Source organism: Lagenorhynchus albirostris, chromosome 15 (genome assembly GCF_949774975.1).
Source record: "Lagenorhynchus albirostris chromosome 15, mLagAlb1.1, whole genome shotgun sequence".
Taxonomy (NCBI): Eukaryota; Metazoa; Chordata; class Mammalia; order Artiodactyla; family Delphinidae; genus Lagenorhynchus; species Lagenorhynchus albirostris.
Genome location: NC_083109.1, coordinates 81089474 through 81111662, shown reverse-complemented (window position 1 = coordinate 81111662; position 22189 = coordinate 81089474). Strand labels below are relative to the sequence as shown.

At 56.3% G+C, this 22189-nt stretch overlaps 1 protein-coding gene across 3 annotated transcripts; it reads right to left on the bottom strand.

The window, feature by feature from the left end:
- Positions 1–5484: 5484 nt before the first annotated feature.
- LOC132504820 (TSC22 domain family protein 4) lies at positions 5485–20427 on the bottom strand. 3 transcript variants are annotated; one of them, XM_060122491.1, is made up of 6 exons: positions 19632–20392; positions 18158–19199; positions 15738–15904; positions 10719–10767; positions 7687–8076; positions 5485–5944 (listed from the first exon to the last, which is right to left on the bottom strand). In XM_060122491.1, exons 2-6 carry the CDS (start codon positions 18917–18919, stop codon positions 5711–5713), a joined length of 1602 nt encoding a protein of 533 aa, XP_059978474.1. In that variant the 5' UTR covers positions 18920–19199; positions 19632–20392; the 3' UTR covers positions 5485–5710. The 3 variants fall into 3 exon arrangements, with proteins under 3 accessions (XP_059978474.1, XP_059978472.1, XP_059978473.1); XM_060122489.1 differs by lacking the exons at positions 5485–5944; positions 7687–8076 and adding an exon at positions 9605–10282 and having other exon boundaries at positions 19632–20427; XM_060122490.1 differs by lacking the exons at positions 5485–5944; positions 7687–8076; positions 19632–20392 and adding exons at positions 9605–10282; positions 19443–19581.
- Between the last annotated feature and the right edge of the window lie 1762 nt (positions 20428–22189).

The window sequence follows — 22189 nt, the reverse complement described above, 5'->3', positions numbered from 1 at the left end:
GGGTCTTACAGGAGAGGAGAGAAATCCAGAGAAGGGTGGTGCAGACCTCCCTGCACCCTGGGAACCAACCTTCTTAAGGGCCCCATCTGCCCCAGCTTGGGCAAGCCCAGCCCACGTCACACCTCATTACACAAGGCACAGACTCCTCCTTCAACACAAAAAGACCAATCCCCGCCTTCCAAAACCTGCCCCTCTGCAGCCACCTGCTCCAGGAGGAACTGAGGGAAAGGGAGACTGGCAGGCCAGGACTCAGCTTCAGCAGTGAGACAGACACAGCATCCCAGGTGAGCTGGGAGACAGGTGTGGCGCAGGTAGGCTCAGCTTTTGAAACAAAGAGGACAGAAAAGGGAAGAAAAGAGCCCCTCCCTTGGAGGTCTTACCAGCCAGTCTACCCTGTCCCCGCAGACTGACCCAGTGAGCAGATAGGCAGCTCCAGTAAGGAGTAGACAGCGCTGGCAAATTGGGCAGCAATGACCCAGGGGACAAAGGACTCAGCATGAGGCCACCACCAGAAACACCTGCTCCCAGGCCTGCAGCCCTCCTGGCCCCTTGGAAGAGCTCCAGCCCTCTGAATCCCAAAGGTGTTCCCCTCTCATCCCCCTCCTCCCTCAAGTCCTGGGGGACCATGTGCCTATTTTGGGGGGAGGGGGTAGACAAAGGAAGCTAGCCCTACAACAGTCCTAGAGACTAATATCTCATTTGACAGGTGACATCTTCCCTTAGGTAGAGGGTAGAGAATGCCAGCCCTGCTATCCTACAACCTTTTCCTCTAATTAATCGCAGTCCTGCCACTCCTGAGAGGAAAACAGGAACAAGTTAAAATATTACAGAGACCCACAAGTGCACACAGGCACATCTATGTGTGTACTTCCAGCTGGACACACACCCTGCCTGCGTGTCTGAGGCCAAGACCTTCATGCCTTTGCCCAGCCCACAGTGGGGCTCAGGACTCGCTCTCCTCCCCCAGGGCTCAAATACGAACGTGGATGAGGCTGAAGAGGAGGGAAGGACAGGGGTAGAAAGATGATCCAGTGTCCAGGGCTGGGACTTTGTCTCTGGGATCAAAGGCTTAAACCAAGAATATTTTACCCTGGGTCAACTCTCTCTGTGGCAGCTTTGAACTGTTAGCAAGCAGAGCTGAGGGAGCTAAAGGCACCATGTGTCCCCAACACTGAAAAGCATGCAGTGGATAAAGGGAGCACAGGACCCGACTGGAACCCCCTGGAAGCTGGCTGGGGACAGATCAACCAGCCGTTTCAACCCATCATTTTATCTGAAGAGCTTGAGGTCCAAAGAAGGAGAGGGATTCACCAGAGTCCCACAGCAAAGTGGCAGCAATACTGAGACCAGGACCAGGATCTCCTGACTCTCTCTCAAGTACTCTTCCTGTTACTCACGGCACATGCCATTCTTTGTCACTTCCAAAACTGGCGTTCCCTCCACCAGAGAGCTGTTTGGAAAGTGCTTCCCACACACTAGGTGAAGGTTTACTTTCTGGTTCATTCAGCACTGTTTTAGGCCACGGAGATAATAATCATAAACAATAGATCATAACCATTAGCATCATAATAGCACATAACATTTACTGAGCCCTTATGGTGTGCCCGTCATCACCTCCCTGACCCTCATGACAGACCTATGACACCAGTACTACTACCATGCCCCACTTCACAAACGAGGAAACCGAGGCTCAGAGAGGTTAACCAATTTACCCAAGATTACACATCAAGGAAGTGTTCGCTTAAACCACTTCCCATGCTCTTAACTACTGCATTCCACTGCTGCCACCCAAGTATACTGGTAAACAAATCAATATGATAATTTCAGATACTGTTAAGTACTATGAAAAAATAAAACATGGTGAGAGATAGAGGATGACCTTGACCAGTGGCTCTCTCCCAATCTGTAGGTCCGGTGGTCAGGGCAAGAGTCCACAAAGACATAGCGACGTCTGTACAGAATCCAGAGGGGCAAGGAGCCCACCATGACAAGATCTGAGAGAAGGGCATTTTAAACAAAGGGGACAGTTTGGGTTTTGTTCCAAGGGCGATGGAAAGCCATTGGAAGGTTTAAGCAAGGCAGTGACATGTTTTGCTGTGTGATGAATAGATTGTAGAGGGATCCCAGGGAAAAAGAAGAGATCTGACATTTTCAGGAAATCTGATGATGAAGGGGTGGAGGGGAGATGAGGCAGGACTGAGAATAGAGCAGGGGCATCTGGGACCAGCACTCTCCTTTGCTCCCCACACTTCCAGGGGCCCCCGCCCCATTAGGATGGGTGGATTTGAAAATCAAGACCCCTGGTCCCAGCTGGGCCCACCTATAGCCCTACCACCTCTGCCTCATGGAGTCCAGCAGCCTTGGGGGAGGGGAAGTGCTTGGGGTCTGATGGGGACAGGAGGGCAAGGTGTCCAAGGCGAGCTTTTTTTTTTTTTAATTAACATCTTTATTGGAGTATAATTGCTTTACAATGGTGTGTTAGTTTCTGCTGTATAACAAAGTGAATCAGATATACATATACATATATCCCCATATCTCCTCCCTCTTGCATCACCCTCCCACCCTCCCTATCCCACCCCCTAGGTGGACATAAGGCACCGAGCTGCCAAGGCGAGATTTTTTTTTCTTTTGGCTGTGCCACGTGGCATGCGGGATCTTAGTTTCCCAACCAGCAGTTCTGCACCCCCAGCAATGGAAACTCGGATTCTTAACCACTGGACCACCAGGGAAGTCCCTTTTTTTTCTTTTTTGTCTTTTTCTTTTTTTTTGGCCAAGGTGGGATTTTTGCTCAAAACTCTCATCAGGGGACTTCCCTGCTGGCGCAGTGGTTAAAAATCCGTCTGCCACTGCAGAGGACACAGGTTCGAGCCCTGGTCCAGGAATTTCCCACATGCTGTGGAGCAACCCATGTGGCACAACTACTGAGCCCGCATGCCACAACTACTGAAACCCTTGCGCCTAGAGCCCATGCTCCGTAACAAGAAAAGCCACCACAATGAGAAGCCCGCGCACCGCGACGAAGAGTGGTCCCCCCTCTCCGCAACTAGAGAAAGCCCACGTGCAGCAAGGAAGACCCAGTGCGGCCAAAAAAAAAAAAAGACTCATCGGCAGGAAGATTTCCCCAGGGGTCACACTGTCCCCCACTGCTCTCTACCAGGAAAGGGCTGGGTGGGTAAGAATCCCACCCCCCACACAAATCTCCACCCCAGGAGATCCTATATGCTATAATAATCCTATAATTCTATATTCCTATATAATCCTATAATTCTATATTCCTATATAATCCTATATTCCCCCCAGTTGGGAATATCGTCCTCACGTCCCAACATGGGCCTTCTCCAGGGCTCTGGACTAGATTACTTGGGATGGGGAGGAAGGAGGCTGCCTGGGTGCACTGGGACATCTAGGAAAAGCAAGTTCTATGGACTTTCCCCCTCCGTCCCATCCCTTTCGCTCCCATGAGTTTATGAGTTTCCTGCCCCCGCTTGGCCAAGCCCAGACAGGACTCCATCATGTCTGGGGAGGGAGAGACGGTGGGAGGTGCCAGCAGCTCCCGTGGCTGCTGGCTGAACTCACCTTCCTTTCCTCCCCTTGCCTCCTAACGACGCTGAAGAAGCCAGAGAAAAATGGGAGGTGTATTCCTTCCCACAAGCCCACAGCCTCAAGCCCATTGGCTCCTGGGCCTGTAGCTACTTGCAAGGCTATTTACTAGTGACCCTCAGGGGCGCCCAGCCTTCCTACCCTCCTCTCACCGAAATTTCCTATTAGGTCCCCAATAGGAAGAGGAGCGTATCTCTAAGGATTTGGAGGGGCTGGTTCTGGACCTTAGACAGTGAGGCACTACTCCAAAACCCTGGGACCCATTAGTCCTCCAGGCTTCGCGGGACAGACCCACCATGGCCTGTTCGGCCCCAGAACAGTTCCTGGCACACAAGGGAGATGTGGTGAATAATTGGTGATTGAAAGCCCCATAATTGAGCCACTGTGTATTAGAATGTTTTGAGGGCCTGACTGGCTTCAGGCTAAGCTCAGAACTGATTCCTGGAGAAGCCACCACATTCATGTATTGAACACCTGCTGTGTAACATGTATGTAACATGTCCTGTGTGAGCTAGACATTCGTTGGATGAATGAAAGCTGCACGACCTTAAACATGACCTTTCTGTCCCTCAGTTTTCCTCTCTAAAACATGGAAGTGATAATACTTCATCATAAAGCCACTGTGAGAATTACAGTACTTAGAACAAGACATAAAAATAGTCACAGTAGGTGTTTAATAAGTGGTGGGTGGTATGACGAGGGCTGTAAATGTTGGGGTGCGGTGCACAGCTAACAGGCTCAGGGTAGCAGAGCTGTAGGGCATCGGGCACGGCAGCCGGGGGCTGCTCCGGACTTCTGGGAAAGGCCACTCAAATTCCCAGCAATGGTGTCCAACTTTGCCAGAGCTGCGGGGGGTGGGGTTGGGGGCCAGGAGGAGAGTTTGCTGACTTTTCTAGTGAACTGGGCGCTTCCAGCAAACCATCCCTGCTGCTCACCCGCTCCCAGCTTTGCTCACGCCTCCTGCTCACACCTAATTTCTCGGTGAGCAAGACCCAGTAGCACAGCCGTCCCTCCCCCGCTCCCAGGGCCTCTGCTGCCCCCTAGGCTCGGGCGCGGCTGCCAGCCCTTGCACCTTCCCCCACCTCCAAGCCCTGTGAATTCTGACATCCCCGAATTTTATCGTCTCGTGAAATATCCCTGCTTTTCCTTGGGGAGCCACCTCTGCGCCCTCGCGTGGCCCGGCAAGACGGCAGGCTAAGGCGGAGAGGGGACTTGAGGCTCCACGGTCTCCCCTCGTGTTGCCCCCGCCCCCCAACCTCGCACCAGATCGCCACGGTCTCCAGCCTCTGCTCCCGCGGCGCCAGGCAGACACCCTCCCGCGCTCTCCGACCGCCGACACTGCTGGCCCCCGGCCCGGGCCCTCTGCGCCCGGCGGCCCACCCTCACCGTCGGGAACCCTGGGAGCTGTAGTTTTCGGCCGCCCTCGGCAGGGGCGGGGCCCACAGAGCCTGATGCGTGTGCGCGTCCGCCAAGTGAGGGACCCTGACCCTCGCCATGGCCGGGCCCAAGAGCGGCAGAGAGGCAGGGCAGTGGACCAGCTGAGGAGGCGGAATTTCCAGCGAGGTCTCGTTCTCCGTAGGGCCCTGGACAAGTCCCGTAACATCAGCAATATTCTGTCTTGTAGGATTTCCAGCGAGAGCCCAGGCTCAGCACCTGGTACCCAGCATGTCCTCAATGAACCGGTGCCTCTGAGACTATCGTTACTGGCCCGGCACAGTTGCCAAAGGCAATTCAGCCCCTATAAGTGTGTGGGGGGCTGCCCGCCACCCCGACCCCCGTTACTCCCACACATATTTGGGCCAGCGCCCCAGGTGCCCCTCCCTATCCCACCCAAGTTCCCCTCAGTGCCTCGGGCCATCCACAAACACACTCTACCTCTACTCAGAAATTTCCGATATTTATTTCCCAACATTTTGATAATTTTTTACAAATTGAATAAAAGGAATGAAGGAGAGTACGTGGGCCCCCAGGCCAGGCCTTGGGGTCCCGATGAGAGGTGACGGTTTGAAAACTTCTCCTCACCCACAACTCCTGGCCTGCTGCCCTAACCTCTCCTATCAACCTTACCTAAGAGTGAGGTGGGGGCTTTCTGAGGATGTGGGGTTCCCCCCTAGAGGGGACTCTGGGAATCCTGTCTCAAGCCCTGAACTGGGTCAGGTTGGGGACAGATGTGGGCCCGGATGTGGCGCCGTCGCTGCCTCTCCTGCCTGCGGGCCAGCCGCTGCAGTCGTTTCCGAACGGCCCACAGCACCAGGTACACTTCCTGCAGCATCTCAGTCCCTCTCGACTCCAAAGGGGACCCGGTCTTCATTTGGGAGGTGACTGAGGTAGAACTCACAGATGACTGTGAAAGAGAGAAGATGAGCACAGATGAACAGCTTGGTCTAGGGGGAAACCACTGGTGGAACCACCTGCAGATAAACGGCAAAGGCTTGTCTAATTCCACCTGCCCTGTCAAGCCTCAGCTTGGGCAACGCCTCCTCCAGGAAGCCTTCTCGGCCTGTCTCTACTCTGGTGTTCACCCTGTCATACCACATTTTATGCACTATTTGTTCTGCGGACTCATCTGTTTTCAATACCACCATGCAAGCTCCTGGAAGACAGGGACCATGTCCGACCCACCTTTGAGTCCCCACTAGGGTTCCATGGAGAGTGCATTAAAATGAAGGCCAGAATGACACCCCCAACTCTGTCTCCAACCCAAAGCTCTCGCCTGACCTCCAGGCCTGTATATCCCACTGCCTCCTAGGCGTCTCCCTGCAGATGTCCCTCTGACACTTCAACTCATCCTGTCCCAACGCCCTAAAGTCGTTACTTTCTCCCCTAAGTCGGCTCTCCTTCCAGTGAATGGCTCCAGCCTGTTTTCATGTCTGTCTCTCCCTCGCTCCTCACCGTCATGCAATCAACCACGTGGAACAACAATTCTACCTCTTAAATATCACTCCAATCCATTAACTTGTTCTACCTGATGCCTCTCTCCCGGCCCAGAATATTTTATTTTATTTTATTTTATTTTTGACCACACCGCGCGGCTTGTGGGATCTCAGTTCCCCGACCAGGGAGTGAACCTGGGCCTCGGCAGCGAGAGCGCCAAGTCCTAACCACTGAACTGCCAAGGAATTCCCCAGGTGAACTTTCAAAAATTATTATTAATGCAGTAATACCTAATTCAAAACCAAAATAAATTGACTTGGTAGTAACCTAGACACTTCCCTTTTTAAATTAAAATTTTGACTGAGATAATTGTAGGTTCACATGCACTTGTGAGAAATAATACTTATACTCTTTACCTATTTTCCCCCTATAGTAAAATCTTTCAAAACTCTAGTAGTATCGTAGAATACTGACATCAATACAATCCACTGATCTGAATTTATTCATATTTCTCCAGTTTTACTTGTATTCGTGTGTGTGTGTGTGTGTGTGTTGAATTCTTCCCAATTTTACATGATACGTGCAGGTTCATGAATTCAACTACCATAGTCAGGATACAGGAGATTTCCATTGTCGCAAGGATCCCTCATGTTGCCCTTTTATAACCAACACATCTCCCTCGTCTCTCCCTCCATGCGCAGCCCCTGGCAACCACTAAACCACTAACTGGATCCCCACTTCTCTAATTTGGTTATTTCTGCAATGGTATATAGTATAAATGGAATCATACGATATATAATCTTTTGGGATTGGTTGTTTTCACGCAGCATGATTCCCTTGAGATCCATCCAAGTTGTTGCATATATCAATAGTTTGTTCCTTTTTATGGCTGAGCAGTATCATTCCATGATATATCACAGTTTAACCACTCACCCGTTGAAGGACATTTGGGTTGGTTTGGGCTCTTATGAATAAAGCTGCTATGAATGTTCACGTACAGACTTTTGTGTGAACATAAAATTTCATTTATCTGGGATAAATGTCCAGGAGTACAATCACTAGGCCATATGATAACTGCATGTTTAGTTTTAGAAGAACTGACCACACTGTTTTTCCAGAGTGGCCACACCATTTTACATTCCCACCAGCGTGAATGAGTCATGGGGGATAGGAGGGGGGTGCTGCTGGGGACAAGGGGGACAACGTGCTGACCTTCCAGCTGCACATCTGCCAGCCAGACTGCAGGGCGGAGACCATGAGCGTGGAGACAGATTTGACGGCAGTCCGGGGCAGCTGCAACAGCGATCTCGGCCCATGGCCCGCCTCCACCGCAGCCCTGTCCGTGGTGGTCTTGGCCAACACGCAGGGGTCAGCCGCCTTGGAGGACACATCCATCTTGGAGACCTTAGCCTCCTTGGGGGACTCAACCAACTTGAAAGTCTCAGACACCTTGGAAGTCTTCTCCTTCAACTCATTCTCCTTCAACTCCTTCTCCTTCTCCTTCAACTCCTTCAACTCCAACTCCTTCTCCTTCAACTCATTTTTCTTGGAGTCAGTGCATTCTGCGATGGTTGACTTAGCTTTGTGTTTCCAGAAGAAGACCTAAGAACCGAGACAGGGAGAGGACAGACAGAAGTGAGGGGCAGAGCAAGAGACAACAGTCAGAACGGAAGGCCCAGAGGAGAAGGGGCCTCCTCCCCAGCTGTCCTGTCCCTCACCACCTCCCTCTCCATCTTGTTTGGCCACAGGTGGCCAGGAGAGGAGGGAGGCCAGGTGAGGAAGTGCGGGTTTCTGTGACCTAGAGGTCATTGACCAGCACTTCCCACCCCAGCAGGGCAAGAGGAAGGGGCGATCTCTGAAACTCACCGAGTGACTAATCTTGCGCCAAATCCATCGCAAGAACCTCAGGACCACGGCCATTTCTTCCGATACACAAGCCCCAAGCAGGGGGCAGAACCGGCATTCAGTTCAGTGGGGAGGACAGGCTGCAGGCCAGTGGCCGCCACCTAAGGGGTCTCTGGGGAGCCTCTAGCACAGCAGTGAAGAAAGAAATAGAGAATCCAGGAGGAAAACTCCCCCCGGTGACTCATCCTAGGCCCTTCCTCCCCTCCCTGGGACAGGGAGAGGAGTCAAAGTTGATGAGAACCCAGAGGGAGGGAGAGTTCTAGCCCATTGTGAGAGCCTGCCTGGCCCTGACCCCAACCCCCGAGACCCTTCCAGGATCCCCGGAGCCAATCCCTGCACCCTTGGCCCTCCTTCCCCGGAATCCAAGGAAGGAAAACTAACATTTACTGAGCACCTGGTACTCCTTGGGCATTTCCCATGTCTGATGTCACGTAACCCTCCCAGTTGCCCTTCAGGGAGGTATTATTGTCAGTACCATTTTACCCAGGAGGAAGCTGCGATTCAGAAAAACCAAAGAAGCTGCCCAAGTCATAAACCTAGGGAGCCACAGGGCGGGGAGTACAAACCAGGTCTGCCTCCAGGATCCCACTCTCAGCAGGTCCCCCCTAGTGGGGCCGGGGTTCTCCTCAAGTGGAGGCTGCCGCTTTCCCCGCTTCCCCACTAGATGGGGTCCGTCTCCCTACCTGCCTCTTCTGCCTGGGCCGGAGCCGAGGCTGTCGAGGCTGTCGGGGAGGGGCCTGCTCACCCACAGGGCCCCATCCTCAGCCAGCTGGGGGTGGAGGCCACGGAGGCCAGCCAGGCCTGGCGAGGGCACCGTGTGCCCGGGGAGCCTGGCCCACACCCAGAGCTGAGACAAGGGGCCCATTCAGGGCCCCCCGCCCCACCCCCAAGCAGCCACCCAGATCCAGCCCGCAGAGGGGACACGCTGGGAAGCCGGGGGTGGATCCTGCACAATCACCAAAGGCTCCATTGTTCTCCTGTCCCCCACCAGCACGTGGGCCGACGCCCCCCCCCGCCCCCCCCCCCACCTCGCCTCGCCTGCCCCTTCCCAGGACCCAGGCCGCTGGCTCCCTTTTCCTTCCGCATCTCCACTCTGAGCCACATTAAACCTCCGCAGTCTGGACAAGATCTCCAGGGGAGCCCACAGCCTCAAGTTGCTCTCCCACAGGTGGAAACTGTTGGTGCAGGTCCTGCATCTGGACACAAGCAACGAGATGCCAACCTCCAGATTCAAGTTTCTTCGGATTTTTTAATTATAATTATTATTTTAATAACAACCTGAATCCCAGAACTTCCAGATACTTTCCGTACTCCCTCCCCTGGGCAGAGGAGAGGGGGGCACTCCAGGGAACAAGGTGGGGATGTCTGCCAGGCAGCCTCCAACACCCCCAAGCCATCTATTGCCGGGGCGGTCCCAGAACACTGACCCCTAGGGAGGGAGGAGGGGGGCTCCATCTAACACCCTGTCCTGATGCCCTCCCTCCTCCATCAAGGTCTAGGGATGCCCCAGCCCAGTCCCTGGGCACTATGGGGAGATCAAGGAAGGGCAGGGGACAGGCCACTTCTGAGCCTTCAACTCCCATCCCCGGGGATCAGGGGGCATTAAAGCTGCATAGGAAGAGGGGGCAGGCAGCTGGCTCAAGGCCTAGCAGCTGTGGCGGCCCCCAAAGGCACATTGTGAAGGAAGGGAGGCTCAGACTGAGGGCCCATTGGGCGCTGGGGGCCCCAGCCGCGGGACCCCCGAGGAAGGCAGCTGGGCCAGCTGCTCGGGGCTGGCCAAGGCACGCAGCAGTCCATTCTCCTGCTCCAGCGCGGCATTCCGCTCGGCCAGGTCCCGAATCTGCTCCTTCAGCACCTCCACCTCCTCCCGGACCGCAAACATGAGGTGGGACTTCACCAAGTCCTGGGGGTCCAGGGACAGGCAAAGCGTCAGGGGTCCCAGGCCACCCCAACCTCATCCCCTGCCCAGTGCCTTGAGGAGCCAGGTGTGGGAGAGCGTCCTGCTCCCAGATGATGGGGGACCACCGGGGAAGAAGTCAAACAGGGAAGGCGCAGGGGGTGGGGTATCGGGATGGGCACGGATGCCGGACAGAGGCAAGGTCAGGGCTCAAAGACGGAGACGGGGGCCAGGAGCAGGCTAGGAAGCAAGGTATGTCAAGGGTTCAGGAGGGGGCGAAGGACCCCAGGGAACCCAGCTGGGAGCAGGCCGAGGAGCAGAAGCCAGTATTCCCTAATAATGAGGACAGCAGGGATGGAGTACTGGGCCGGCCAACAGAGGCAGGGGCCTGGGCATCAGCACACGAGCCGGGACCTGCTGGAACCAAGATGGCTTCTCTTACCATGGCTTGTTCGATCTTGTTGTCAATGCCAACCAGGCTTCCGGAGCCACTGGAGAGACACAGGGAGACGAGAGGTAAGGAGGAGGAACAGGTGCCAAGCCAGGTGTCTGGACACCCCAGCCTGCTGCCTTCCAGGTGCTTCTCAGAGCAGCCTCTGGCCTCCTCCACAAGCCCCATTTGCTGCAGCCTCCCACCCACACCCCTGCCTGTACCTGTGACAGTAGAGAATCAGGGAGAGGAGAGTTTTGTCCATCCCCCGACGGGGTGAGGGCCGCTGCCCGGGCCCCCCCAGGCCCCGGTGCGGTGGGGGTCCAGATGCCCCTCGGATGGGGGATGCTCCCCGAGGGGAACAAGGAGAGGAGACACAGCCCCTCTTCCGGGGAGGCCCCGGAGCCATCCCCACCACTCGGGTCTCATACGAGGACACCAGGGACTTGACTGAGACCCCTGGCTGGGCCATCCCCAAGGGGAAAGGATCCTTGGGCCTCCCCAGAGGGAGAGCGCTGTATCATAAGGACTGCCTGGGGGGCTCAAAGCCCCCCTGGGCAGAGCAGAGTCTGGCTGGTGCCAGGCAGGCAGAAAGGAGACAGCGCCTAGGGGGTGCTGGCCTGAAAGCTATATACCACTCCCCAGGGCAAAGCCTGGTTGCTATTGGCTCCTCAGGGACACGGGGACCCCCTCCCGCCGGCTCCATGGTGGGCGGGCATTCCCAGACACGGGCCGGGCCAGTGTCCCCTTCTCACCCTGGCACCAATCCCAGAGCGGAGGGGAGGGGGGCCGGCTGAGGACAGTCAGCTGGGGGGCCGAGTCGGGGGAGGGGCTGCGGGGCCAGAGGCCTGGGGCAGGGAAGGGTGTGAAGGGTGAGGGACAGCCTGGCCCCAGGAGGCCTCTTCCCACCTCTGACCCCATCCTGCCCCCTCTGGGCGAACACTGGCCTCCCTCAAGGCCTCAGCTGCTCTCAGCCGGGAGGTGAGAAAGGGAGTGGGGGGTGTTTCTGATATGCTCGTGGTCTTCCTTGGATTATGAACAGATCCCTGAAACAAAGCCCACAGCAGGGATGACCCCTGGGGCCTAGCCAGAGAGTTCCCCTCCTCCCACAGTGAGGGTGAGGAGGAATGGGCAAGTTACCATGGCAACAGAAACAGAGCCTGAAACACGAGTACAGCCTATGGACCTGGGACCCGAGTCTGGTGTTTGGGATCCTGGAGGGAGTGCGGGCATAAGGAGAGGTGAGAAGGTGAGGCTGGAGGTGGGATACTGGGAATAAGTGCAGGCGCTCTGAAGAGTCCTGGGAACGGAAGACAGGGAGGGGAGAGCAGGTCTGGCTGCAGTTTATTAAGTGGCCACCAGAGGTCGACTCAGGCCTGGCTCAAGAGTCCCCAAGCCCAGGCTTTGGGTCCCAGAACCTGCACCGTCCTTTGCACCCTGTCCTTTCCTCCAAAGCTCCCTCTCCCCACCACTCAGGCCCCAGGTTCCTACCTCACCCTGCGGCTCACCACCCACACCTGTCCAGCTTCTGCCTCAGCTGCCTCGGCCCCGGGGCCAGCCCTCCACCTATGCCTCCCAGTACCGCAGGATCACCAGTCCTGACCTCCAGCCCCCAGTTTTGCCCCTCTCAGGGAAGGTGGCCCCAACATGCCGCCTCCCTCACCCTTGCGCTCCCTTGTCCAGCCCTCTCTCCTGGTTGTCAGTTCCAACTTGCTTTCCTGTGGGGGGAATTAGCGCTCAATCCAAGGTGACCCTTGGATGAGGCCCTGCAGCCAGGAAGGGAGCACGAGGGCACTGGGAATTTTCCATTTCCCATCCAAGCTCTGGGTGCAGAAGGCGCTGACAGGTGGAGTAACTAAGAGGGTGACCAGGCCTGAGAGAGCAGGACAGGATGGGGTGGGGGACGGAGACCTGGGACTCCTGGGGTTGGGGGGAGGAAACAAGTTTGAGAGCAGAGGGAGAAGAAACAAGTTTGAGAGCAGAGCGAGGCCAGCCAGCTGCAGCGTCAAAGCAGTTTTCAAGCTATTTCAAACCGAGACACCTGGGTGGAGACTGGGCCACCACAGAACTCTCCCCCCAGCCACCGGTACACAGACACACAGAGACCAAAGAGAGGCAGATTCACAGGAATAGGAACACTGGCCTTGCTTGGCGAACACTCAGTAAAGATGCCAAGTAAGTTGTTCCTTCTTGCCAGAAATAAAGGAATAACACAACAGTAAACGTTTGTCGGCTGACAGATGATCATCTCCTGTTTGACTAGCGCTGGAGAGTTTCTGACTGCACTTTCCACCGGCACATTCGAACATTAACGCTTCAAGGGACCACGACTCTGGCAACCCAAGCCCTCCCTTTGAGAACCCCTGAGAGAAGGTCTGCCTGGCGCTGTGCTGGGACCTCTGAGCAGGGTCAGGAGTGGGAAGTTTGGGGTTGACTGGATGGATCAGCCTTCACCACAAGCCCTCAAAGCTACTTTGTATGAGTCAGAATAAAATTTTCAAGACTTATTGCCATCTTCTCGAAAACTCATGACTTCGAGTGTCAACAGTGACTTCAAATGTGAGTGGTGTCCCCTGGAGTTGTGCAGAGCACGACATGCACACCTGGGGACTCTGGCCCTGCAGGACTCTTAAGTCCTGGGGCAAGGACAGCTGTAGAGGCTGGTCTTCCTTTTTGAAGGTCAAATGAAACAGCTTCAAAATGAGGATCAGATGAAGAAACAGGACATCTGGGAGAGGTGGGGAGGTTCTGATGCCAGGGACAAGGGCCAGCCCTGTTCCTTCACTGTGTTTTGATGAGCCCCCAGGAGCCTGGCTGCCCCGTCTACACTCCCTCCTGGATCGGGGCGGGGGGGTGGGGGTGGCGGGGGATGGCTCTTTGCCCAGATTGGGAGAGCTGTCCCTGCCTCTGTCCTGGAGAGAAAGGGCATCGCAGAGATGTTTGCTTCCTCCTCTTCTCTTGGGACACAAGCATTCCAGGAGGAGACGGGAGAGAAAGTGGCTTTGGGGTCCGACCCAGGCTCCAACAGCAGTCCTGCCACTTACTAGCTGGTGACAGTGGGCAAGTTTCTAAAAACCCTCCTCCTCTCTGTTTCTTCATGTGGATAGTGGGGATCCTGGGGTTGCTCTTAAGAATTATGTGACATAAGAGGTAGCATCTGACCCCAAGGAAGCACTGGATAAACATACCTTTTCTTTCCTGAGTTCCTGGAATTCATTCCCCGTAATGCCTGGATCCCCCATGCTGGCCATCTACCCACCTATGCAACCATCCCCTCATGCATCCATCCATCCACTTATTCAAGTACCTCCCAACTGCCAGGCCCTGTTGGGGGCATGAATTCACCATGTACCCTCTGTTCTCCCATCCCCAGATTTAGGATTGGTCAGGCATCCCCAACTCCCCATCTGGGATCCAGGCACTTAATACCCCAGTCCACTTTCCCTCTCAAAAGGGAGGTCCCATGCCACTCAGACCCTGTTCTGCCAGCTCCCGGCACACCAGAGAGGTGAGGTGGGGGCTACACGCCCCATGCCAGGGGGCCAAGGAGGTGGCCCAGCCCAAACACGCTGACCCAGCAGGGTGGAGCACGAGGGGTTGGGCCTGAGCCCCAGAGGCTTGGAGCTCAGCAGAGTAAAGTGGAGGCTGGGAGGCAGACCGGTCAGACTGGGGTGTTTGAGGGAGTGGGACAGAGGGAGGAGGGGAGGGAGGGGACAAGCCAAAAGAATAGAGTTCAGGAGGCTTCTAGAGGCAGAACTCTCTAAGAGAAAGCTGGAAGCTGGCCTCTCAAATCAACAGGGGTGGGGGAGGGACAGGGAGCCCTCCGTGCCAGGGAACCTCCCAAGTGGGAGGGGAGCGAGTGGGAAGCGCTGAGAATAGCAGCGATGGGGGCAGGTGACTCTCCCGAGCCTGGCCGACCTCACACCTCACACATTCCTTAGAGCAGGGAGCTCAGATGCGGCTCCCTGCCCAGCCCTGCTCTGTCCCTCATTCTCCAAGTACCTTCACCAGGCCCCTTGCCCTCCATCCCACCGGCCCCTATCCCCCCTTCTCTTTTCTCTCTGCCCCCCCCAAGGCCTCAGTCCCTGACTGGAGAAGGGGGGGTGGGGGGCGGGGTCGCCACGTGACTGGAAGGCAGGAAGGAGAAACTCCGCTGAAATAAGTCCCTCACTTCCCACTAAGCCCCGCCCCCTAGTGCCTTCCAAACAGGAAGTCCCTCCCCCAGGCTTCGAACCGGAAGTCCCACTCCTCCCTCCAAAATAAAAGTGGCAACTCCCTGGCCCCTCTCCTGGGTTCGTATTAGTCTACAGCCAGAAGGGAGCAGCTAGGCCATCTGACTCGCGATTTTGTTCCTCCCCTTTCAGCTTTCTGACTTTGCTACGTTGAAACCTGGCCCTCAAAACAGGAAGTTCTGCCCACCGTGCCATGAACAGGACATTCTCCCCTGAAGGGCGAACCCCAGGAGATCCTGCTCTCCTGTGCCTTCCCTGTGACCGACAGCCAGCCTCTCCACGGCTTTGGCTTGGCCTTGGCCTCCGGGGAGTGCTTAGCCCCCATGGTGATCCTAGCACAGAGAACCGAACCTTAGGGACATGCTTTCTTGGTACCAGAGGTCCCAGGATCCTAAAGTAGTCTGCGTGGACCCTGCAGGAGTCCCATTCCCCTCGGCAGGGAGAGGGAGAACTGGGAGGAGACCGACTCCCTATTCTGGTCTCCTGAACATTTGCCAGTAAATTCTTCGGGTTGGCCAGATGATCGCTAAATCTGCAAGAGCTCTGGAATTTGACAACAATGACTCCCTTCAAACTCTAAAAAAGTCTACCATTTGACAGTCCTAAGCCAGGGAGTCCCACCCAGCTCTCTCCACAGGGAGGGAGTAGGTCTCAAATCAGCTTTGCCCAATGTGTTATGCCCAGGCCAGGCTTCTCAGTTTAAGGGGTCCTCCCCAAGTTCAAGTAGAGGGAAGGACACCTACCAGGCAGTTTCACTCAGCTTTCCCAGGTGCTGGGTGGGGAACCGGAGCCCACCTACCTATCGTCATCACTGTCCAGGTGGCCACTGATGGCCAGCATGGAGCGGGCGAAGCTGAGGCTCTGGGCAGCCGCTGTTCCAAAGGGGTCTGGAGACTTGTGAACCAGACTGGCATCGGGGAAGAAGTAGAGGGCTGGGGAGCTGGGGCGAGAGTCGAGTGGGGGCACCTGGAGACAGACAGGTGGGAACTGTCACATTGAGTGAAAGGATCCAGCCACCTTACAACTTGCCTAGTAGTGTTCCTCCCTCCCCAGCTCTCCCCACACACCCCCATCTTCTGAAGACAAGGGACCCAGGCGTCCTGCCCCTGCAGCCCCTCTTACCCCCGGATCTGGGGAAGGAGGTACTAGAGACAAGGGAAACAGCACCCATCCTGAGGACTGGGTGAGTGGCTTCGAAAAAGTGGCTCATGGGGTATCGGAGAGGGGCTCTGGTCTGCACTCCAGTACCCTTCCACCACCTGAACTAGGACCCCTAATCAGAGGCCAGTCAGAGACTGTGCCTTCTGTTACCTGACTTCTTAAGGTGACTCAAATGTCACTTCCTCAGAGAGGCATTTCTCCATCCTGTGACTTGTGAATTCCACTGAACTGTTCTATTTTTTTTATAGCCCCTAATATCTGAAATTAAAGTATTTTTGCCTCCCTGCTGCTGGAAGGTAAGCTCCAGAGGGCAGAGCCTGTAGTTTGTTCAACAGCCATTTGTAGAATGAATCCTCAGAAACTGGTCCTCCCCCTCCTCCCCCCTCCACCCCCTCTACCCATTCTAGCCTCTCCTCTCAAACTTCTAGGGACTCAGGTGAAGTTCTGCTCCTGAGCTTGGCTCTTGGGGGTTGGGGACCGGAGCGGTTACAGAGATGGAGAGAGGCGGAGCCTGGGTGTGGACCCACACAGCCCAACAGGCGCTGGGGGTGGCTGCAAAAGGGCGGGGGCCACAGGAACAAGACGCCTCTGTGAGGCCCCAGGAGGCCCCAGCTTCTCGGAAAAAGCCAAGAACAGAGAGTCCAGGGTGGTTGGCGGGACAGAACAGAGGAAGGGGGCCCAGGTGGTGCCCCCTGCCCTCCTCCAGGCCCCTGTTAGAGGCAACCCGGGAGAAGAGGCATGAGGGAGTGTAGGAGGAAGACAAACTTTGGGGCAGGGAAACAGCAGCACAGAGGCAGGGGCATAAGAAGGAATCAGGACGTGGGGGAAGGAAAGGGAACTGGGGGCACAGAGGGGAGAGGGGCAGGGTCTGTGGGCCCAAGGGAAGCTCAGGCAGGGCTTAAGGATAGAGAGAGCTGAGGCTGGGGGCAAAGGGAGCTTGCTTTGGAAGAGTGTGTGCACAGGGACCAGTAAAGAAAACGCATCTTCTCCCCTGGGGTAGGAACTGAATGAAAGAACTCAAGAAAAGTGGGGGGTGGCATGAGAGACGTGAGTTTGAGGCCAGGAGCGGGTGGGGGGAGCCGGTCCTGAAAAGGCCCAGACACACAGTCTCAGGTTATTTTTATACTGTGGTTTGTGCCCAAGGCCAAGAAGGGGAAAAGTTCTCATCCTCACACTACCTGCCTTTCGTCCTGCATCCAACGTGTTATATTCTCCTTCAGGACAGACACATGCAACACCCCTTGCTGCCCACCCCCCACCCCAAGGACCCAGGCATCCTGCCCCCCAAGCCCGGACTTGTTCGTCTTTTGGAGGCAGGAAGCAGAATGAGCAAAGGATTTAACTCTTTCTCGGCTGCTCCCCACCTCTCTCCCACCGCATGGTGGCCACCCCCAGTGATTGATCCTGGAGAGACCCAGACGCAGGGAACTGAGACTGACAGCTGGGAGTAGAAAAGATGAACCAGCCAACGTCCCGTCCTTGTAATGGGTTCCCTCACCCCCACCCAATTCTTCAATGTCTTGGGGAAGTCTGTTTTGGGACAAAGCTGGAGGTGGGGCTGGGTGGTGAGTGGAAAGAAGACCCCCCCCACACACACCCAACTGGAGATGGAACCGCAAAGGAGAAATTTACAGTGGAATGCCTACTTTTTGCCCTTCCCTCCCAACCCCAGCAGGCCCAACTACCCCAGCCCTGCCTGGGGCCTCCACCCTCAGTGCGTGAAGAAGTGAGACCAAGACAGAAGGTGAAGGCCAAAGTGAGGAAGTCACATCTCCATGATGGAGAGACAGGACTGGGCTACCTGGAGCTGGAGACTCGGGCCAAAGGCAACAAATGAAAGACCAAAAAGAAAGAAAGTGCAGAACGTGGGGAAGACGGAGCCTAAGAGAGAAAACAAGGGCCAAGTGAGAGTGCAGGAAGAAAAAAGACGGGGCTGTCTGATGTGACGGACAAGTGACAATGGAGCGGGGAGAGGTCAGTATGGAAGCAGAGGCCAAGGTCGAAATCGACAAGCACCACCCCTCAGGTGTCTCCCCCAACCCTGAACCCAGCTCTTACCTGCCCCATCTCCTCTGGAGCAACCAACTCCATCCTCAGCCGCAGAGCTCCATCCTTCGTACGCGACAGTGGAGGGGTCCCTGCTGTTGAGCCCCCTGCCTCCACTTCTACCCTCAAAGAGGGCAGGGGCGTGGCAGCCCGGGAAGTGCCCGCGCTATCCCCCGTCCCGGCCTCTGGGGGGCGCTGCTGGGGCGCGGAGGCTGACAGGGGGGTTGTCTCCAACTTGGCCTTGCCGGGCACTGCCAGCTGGCCCAGCCCCCCGGTGAAGGAGCGGGCCTGAGGTCCAGGGGAGGTGGGGGGCGGGCGGAGCCAGGAGGTGGGGCCCTGAGACAGGCCTGGCTGTGGGGTAGGGGTGGCCAGGCCTAAGCTGGCCAGCTCCAACCTGGAATCCAAAGACCTGCCCCCATTGCCCCCTGAGGCCCCTCGAATCCCTTCCAGGAGCCGGCCAAAGCTAGGGGGCTCCAAGTCTCTCTCGTAAACATCCACACATGTCCAACGGCCTCGGCGATAAGGCTCTCCCAGGCCTTGGGGCAGCTTCACCACCCGGAAACGGGAGGCGGGGGCCCCAGGCGGTGGGGAGCCATTCCGGGGGGTGCCCTTGCCCCCTGGCTCGGGGTTGGGCTCCTCGTTGGGCACGCGGGGCGGGGGCCCAGTGGGAGCCGGCAGGGCAGGGGGATCTGGACCCCCTGGGCTCCCCGGACCCTCGTAGTCCGTGGTGACGCTGGTGATTTGGAAACTACTCTTCTTCTTGCCCCCACTCATGGTCCCTGGGGCTCAGGACTGGGCCAAGGTGGGCAGGGGGGCGGTGGTGGCTCTTCGAGGGGCTCAGGCACCCCTGGAACAGGGGGGCCACATGGTGGGGACATCAGGGCCCCTGGGGATGTCTGGGTCCGACATGGCAGGAGGGCCTTACGGGAACTGGGGGTGCCTGGTTGGTGAAGGGAGAACAGGGTAGGGGAGGTGGCGGGAGCTGGGGGGGCAGGGGCAGGTTTTTCCTGCTGCTGTCGCTGCCACCGCCGAACTCCAGAGCTGAGTTTGCAAACTGTAGAGAGAGAGAGAGAGAGAGAGAGACAGAGAGAGAATGTGTGAGAAAGCAGTGGGCAGGCCACCTCCGGGGCTTCCTCTCTGGGGAGCGGAATGGGGGGAGGAAGGGGAAACCGCCAGAGACAAAGAGACAGAAATGACAGAGACCAGAGCAGAGGGGACAGATCCGGGCGGGCGCAGAGAGCAGGAAGAGGCGGCCCAGACCCAAAGTTGGGCATTTCTCGCTGGGATTCAAACTCACGGGACCCAAGTCGTCCCAAGAGCAAGGGCTCCAAGGCCTGGGTGAACAGGAGTGAAGCCGCTCCTCAGCCCGGCCAGGCCGCCGGGAGGCCTGTGCTGGGCCACCGAGGCCCCCTGCACCGCAGCTCCCCCATCCCTGAGGCAGGCCCTGCCCCGCCGCCCCGCCGCCCCGCCCAACCCAGAGCCCTACCTCTCGGCCGCGGCCACCGAACTGGGCCGGGGGTCCCGGCCGCCTAAGATGTTGGGTTGTCCCTTCCCCGGGGCCTCGTTGCCCCAGCAGCTTGGGGGCGCAGGCGGCAATTAGAGGCTGGCCGGTCCTCTTCGGGGGCCGCACCTCGCCCCGAAAGGCATCTCCGCGGAAAGTTTGCTGTCCAGAAAAGAAGGAACCCCCGCCTCCTTGGCGGAGCCCAGGCGCGGCCTCCGAAGCCCCAAGGGTCTGCGGACCGATGCGGGAGGGGGCGCCTTAGCCCCCGACCCTGCAGGTGGAGCCGCCTCGGTGGTCGTCGCGGCGAGTGGCTCTCCCAAGTCTCCTTCCGCGTGGCACCGCTGGGTCTCCCTCCGCTCCTCTCGGTCTTTCTCTTTCGGGGCTGTTGACAACCCCCACGCCAGGAAGTCCTGCCTCCTCGGGCCTGCTGACTGCTCCTCTCCTCCTCCTCCTCCTCTTTCCCCTCTTCCTCCCCTTCCTCCGCCCTTTCTCGCTCCTGGGGCTCCCAGCCAGCTGGCCCGGGGCCAGGTCTGCCCCGGCCACTGCTAGTGCAGTTGCCGCTGCCGCTGCTGTTCCAGGGGCCCGGAACAGGATGCCTTAACCCCACACCTGCTGGGCCCCAGCCCAGCTCTTCCTCGGAGGGAGGGGCCGCGGAGGGCGGAGAGAAAGGGGAGGAGTTTACGGGGAGGCCCGGGATTCCCTTACTTGTAGGCACTTGCTGCCATTGGCCTACGGACGCACGGAAGAGTGGGGAGGAACTTACCAGGATCCTGCTGGGTGCCTGCTACTCCGTAAGCGCCCAGTAAATTGTTCTGGTGCTGCTGCAGCTGTTATTGTCATATCGTCGCTGGTTTTCACAGCAACCGTACGAGGAAGATACTGTTTTTCTCCCCGGTCCTTATTTTTTCAAGTGGATCCTTATGACAATTTTCAAACATGTCCCAAACTACAGAGAATGGTAAAATGAACCCCTAGGGACCCAGCAGGGGGTTTCAACAGTTGTCAACTCACAATTGAAACTCAATCTTGTTTTAATATCTTTTGTTGTAGTGTGCTGGAGTATTTGAATCAAACCCCAAACATCGTACTGTTCCTCTTGTTAGATGTGGAAATTGAGACCCAGGACGTTCAGAAAGGCTATCAGTGGTAGAGCAGGGACATTTCTCACACTCAGGTGTGTCCTTGTCTGGCTCCCTAGATCGGGATAGAGAAATGACAGAGACACATTCAGGAAGGTGCTGACTTGCATTTTCTCTCCAACCGCGGGTCACACACAGGCACCCGTACAGATGTGCCTGCCGAAGGAGGAACCTGGCTGGCCACAAGCCTGGACCCTTCCCCACACACCCACCTCTCACTCTTCCCACCTCTCCATCCCATCCCCTGCTCACTGTGGAGAATCCACACACACTCATAAAGGGCTTACTATGTGCTTGGCATGAAAGAATAAACCTCCAACTTCCATTTTCTCTTTTTTGCGCCCCCCAACAACATTCTGAAAAGAATTATTTTAGCAAAAGCAGCGTCTAACGACCATATCTGCCTTCACTCCCAGGTTCAGAAGGAAATGGATTCTAATTAATTTGGGTCATATGGAACTCTTTTCAAGCATATTAAAATTCTTCATATTTGTCCACTCTACATAATTATCTCATGGATTCTCAAAACAGCCCTGGGCAGAAATGGGGTGGGTTTTGAGCTCCAGTGGCTCTGCTAAGGACACTGAGGCTTGGGTTACTTGCCCAAGGCCTCAGAGCCAGCATTTGATGGCATTGAGACTGGCTCTGGGCTGTCTGACACAGCCTTCCTTCCTCAGCTTTAGCTCATGGAAATTTTTAACCACCCTTTAGGATTAGACAAAAACAAAATAATGCAACCCCCCTTGCCCCCAGTTTATCTTTATCTCGTTGTTAAAATGCATCTGCCTGTCTCTCTCCCTTCAAATGGTAACAATGACTACCGGAGCTCGATCCTGAGGCCTCCCAAGTGGTGAGGTGCAGGAAGCAGCCTCCCACGCAACGGCCCCACCCCCACCCCCAGACCCTCTCCCCTCTGGCAATATTCAGAACACAGCCCCGCTGCTCCGCCCCCAGATCCTCCTTCCCTCTGCGATAGCTCGCTACAAAGTATTCAACCTTATCTTTGCATCCTCCTCTTCCCACCAACTCAGACAATCAACATCACCTTGGACTCCTCCGTGTCTACAGTCCCAGGGACATTGTTGGTCTCTGTGGAAATGTTTGTTGAATGAATAAATAAGAGTTTATTCACACTAAGGTGTAAATGTGAAAGGATAGTTATGTATTTTAATGTGTTAACTCTCCCAGGGGCATTTGTGATAGCCTTTTAATATATGGGGCCATTTACGACTTATTCTTTATATTCATTACTTTGCGGAGTCAAAGGTTACTGGATGACTTGGGCCGCGGGGGCGGACGGGCAAAAGATTTTGAGCCCTGGCGGTGAAACAGGCCTGGACCCCTGGGAACCTGCAGGGATTGGCGACGAGCACCAAGAGAGCCAGCTCCAGTGCCCTCCCTGTA